Here is a 3,325-nt window from a genome sequence, read left to right as displayed (position 1 = left end):
ACCCCCTGATCCATTGGTTGTATGAGAGAAGTGGTGGGGGGGGGGGGGGCAGGAACTCCACTTGGACCCCGTCATAATGGAGATCCATTGCATGTCCTCCTGCACAGTCCATCAAGAAGAGGACCTTAAAGGGCAGCCCATTCTCCGCCAGCTTCACCTGCGGGATAAAACAGTTCACAAACCAGTCGAGTGTGAAGGCTTTGGTTATCCATGCCTATTTAATACTCATCCAGTAGAGGGGCAGCAAGGCTTTGTTTATGTTTTACAAAGCCCGAGGATTCAGTGACTTGTAAATTAAGCCGGGCTGAGCACGAAGCCTGCGGCATTCCTACACGAGGAGAGTGACGCGATCTTTGCGGCCTTGAACCCTGGCTTCTTTACTTCGTCCTTGTAAAGGATCGTCCGGGACAGCATCCTCTTCCAGAAGACGCTAGTCTCATCCATATTGAATACCTGCTCCGGGAGATAGCTGCCTTCTTTAATTAATTCCGGGAACTCGTCCTCGACAGAACGAAGAGCTGCCTCTTGGTCTGCCGAGGCGGCCTCCCCATAGAAAGGAACGCTGCGAAGGCCAAACCTCCTCTTGAATTTCTCGAACCAGCCTTGCTGGCAACAAAATCACCTTTTTCTCTTGGGCAGGATCATCTTCTTTGTTGTCATCATTACCTTCGTCGTCTTCGATTTTCCTTCAGAAACGAGGCTATCATACAGGGTTTTGGCTGTGGTTCGAATTATGTTGGTATCGCGCCTAACCTTCTTTTCCCAACAGTCCGATATCCACATTGATAACGCATTCTCCATTTGCACAATCGTCTTATTATGAAGAGTCACAATGCGTTTAGTGTCCTTGGAGAACATTATTGAGGAAGTTTTACATATTCCTTTCATTTTTTTTTATATAGCAAACCATCGATTCATTCACTCCGTAAATGCGGGCAACAGACGCATAGCTACTGCCTGCCTTAAGCATGTCCAATGATTTCCCTTTCTCATTCACTGTCATCATTTACCTCTTCTTCTTGGGTTCACTAGAGGATGTAGAAGGTAGAGGACGTTTAAGAATCCTTTTTGAAGGACGTCACAAGCACTATTTTTCTCTAAAAAAACACAAGAAAACAGTTAAAAGCTCCACGTGGCAAGACTAAGCAACACAAGCGAAGCAAGAGAGAACAATGACTGTGGTCTCCCTGTGCTGGGTGCACGGCAGGGAGAGATGCTGTGTAAAGCGTCTTGGTGGCTCGGCTAATCAGCTTGCGAGATTCTGGAGCCGAGATGGCCAGCAAATCAGAGAGGTGGATTTTGAGTTACGCACCAGCTCCGTGTTGATACCTGATGTTCTACTGAACTCTCCCTGCCTTCTGCTAGCGCCCGCATAACTTTCGCACCATTTTTTCTAATTTTTTATGAATATTTTTGAAAATCCACGATGCACTGAGGCCGCGAAACTTAAGCCATGAAATGGCGAGGGATCACTGGATACACACACACACACACACACACACACACACATATATATATATATATATTATATATATTATATATATATACACACATATATATATATATATATATATATGCTTAATTTATATTAATTGTTATATTGCAAAAATAAAATATACTATTTCTCAATTATGTTTAAAAGTTCAAAAAATAAAAAGACAGGAAAATTCAACCCTTACGACAGTAACTCAAAAAAGATTGAAATTCTAAAGATATAGAAATTATTCTGAAATTTTACATGCTGCTCTTACACTACAAAAGTTAAGGCTTTGTCCATATGCCCGCACTCTTGCAGGTCCGTCGAGTATCAGCCTTAACTCTGTCATAACAGCCTACTGTAATGTAGATGGACAAGAAAGGGCCTTTTGTATGTAAGAAAAATTTATGTAAATTAATCAGTATTATTATCATTAGGCCTATTATAATTTTCCTCACTATTATCATTATCATTAGTATTAGTATTAGTATTAGTATTAGCATTAGTATTATTATTACTAGCTAAGCTACAACCCTAGTTGGAAAAGCAGAATTCTCTAAGCCCAAGGGCTTCAACACGGAAAGAAGCCCACTGAGGAAAGGCAATAAGGAAACAGATAGAATAGAGTTCCTGAGTGATCAAGCAAGAGAATTCTAACCAAAGAATAAAATACAAATGTTTTATATCGTTATTTACCTCTGTAAATATAAGCCACCTGTCATTTATCCCTTCCCAAGATTATATCCGCTTCTTTCCAACATGATTTTTGTATTTTTTCAATTTCATTTAGCCTATCTCCATTACAAAAGGAGTAACATGCATTAAATAGACATTATTTCTTTCTAGGGGAGCTATAATCTTTTTCTTTTTCTTGTTTTAAGCCTTAAATATAATTGAGAAAGGCTACATCTTTGTGCATTTTTAGAATAAATAAGAATTGATCATAACTCTTTTTCTTCCAGAATGGATCTCTCACACCTATCGTTGTTGGAAAATTGGGGTTTCACAGAATTTGTGTTAAGAGTTATTATTCTCATAATCCCTATTACTATCACTATCACCATCATTATCGCTGTTACTATTACTATTACTGTTACTATTACTATTACTATAACTATTATCATCATTATAAAACTCCCTTTGAAGAGCAATATCCCTTCAAATATATACACATACACTATACAACATCAACATAAACGTTGGGTCTCACAGACCCATGGTGGTTATACGTTAATACCACAGACCCAAAATAGGCCTACTGAAAAGAAGTCCGTGGAAAGAAAAGATTGATATGACATTCCCCTACAAAGGGCAACGTGTGGAAGGAGGGTACTGGGGAGGAAGAAGGGCGATGACTAAGTACAGAGTGATCACGTGATCAAGATTTTGGGTGTGTAGGCTCCTACACCCATAACTTGTCTGTTCTATGGTGGGGAGAATCAAGTTCCGTTATTTTAGCTTACATATCTTATAATTGAAAGTTACCTCTCACGAAATGTTATAAGAAGACGATATTAGAGAAATAAGATTACTATACTCAATTTTTTTTTAATGAAGCGCATTTGCACCGACCATCTATAGTCAATTCTTTTAAGTGAGGCAGATTTGCACCGACTCGCATTTGCACTTTTAGCTCGGAAAAGTTTCCTGATCGCTGATTAGTTAGAATTATCTTGTCCAACCAATCAGCGATCAGGAAACTTTTCCAAGCTAAAAGGGCACCGCTGCGAATCGGTGCAAATCTTCCTCACTCAAAAGAATTGACTAGAGATGGTGTTATTTGTACGCTGTTAGAAAAACTAATTTTAATCTAAAGTTCTCTATATACATCTTGTTCTAAGCAGTATT

The 3,325-nt window shown here is 39.2% G+C and overlaps 1 protein-coding gene across 1 annotated transcript; it reads right to left on the bottom strand.

Moving 5' to 3' along the window:
* Positions 1-294: 294 nt before the first annotated feature.
* On the bottom strand, positions 295-801 carry LOC137635361 (tigger transposable element-derived protein 1-like). Its single transcript, XM_068367829.1, has 2 exons — positions 754-801; positions 295-606 (listed from the first exon to the last, which is right to left on the bottom strand). Exons 1-2 carry the CDS (start codon positions 799-801, stop codon positions 295-297), a joined length of 360 nt encoding a protein of 119 aa, XP_068223930.1.
* Between the last annotated feature and the right edge of the window lie 2,524 nt (positions 802-3,325).

Source organism: Palaemon carinicauda, chromosome 3 (genome assembly GCF_036898095.1).
Source record: "Palaemon carinicauda isolate YSFRI2023 chromosome 3, ASM3689809v2, whole genome shotgun sequence".
Taxonomy (NCBI): Eukaryota; Metazoa; Arthropoda; class Malacostraca; order Decapoda; family Palaemonidae; genus Palaemon; species Palaemon carinicauda.
Note: the sequence above shows the minus strand (reverse complement) of the source record. Positions and strands in the feature narration are given on the sequence as shown.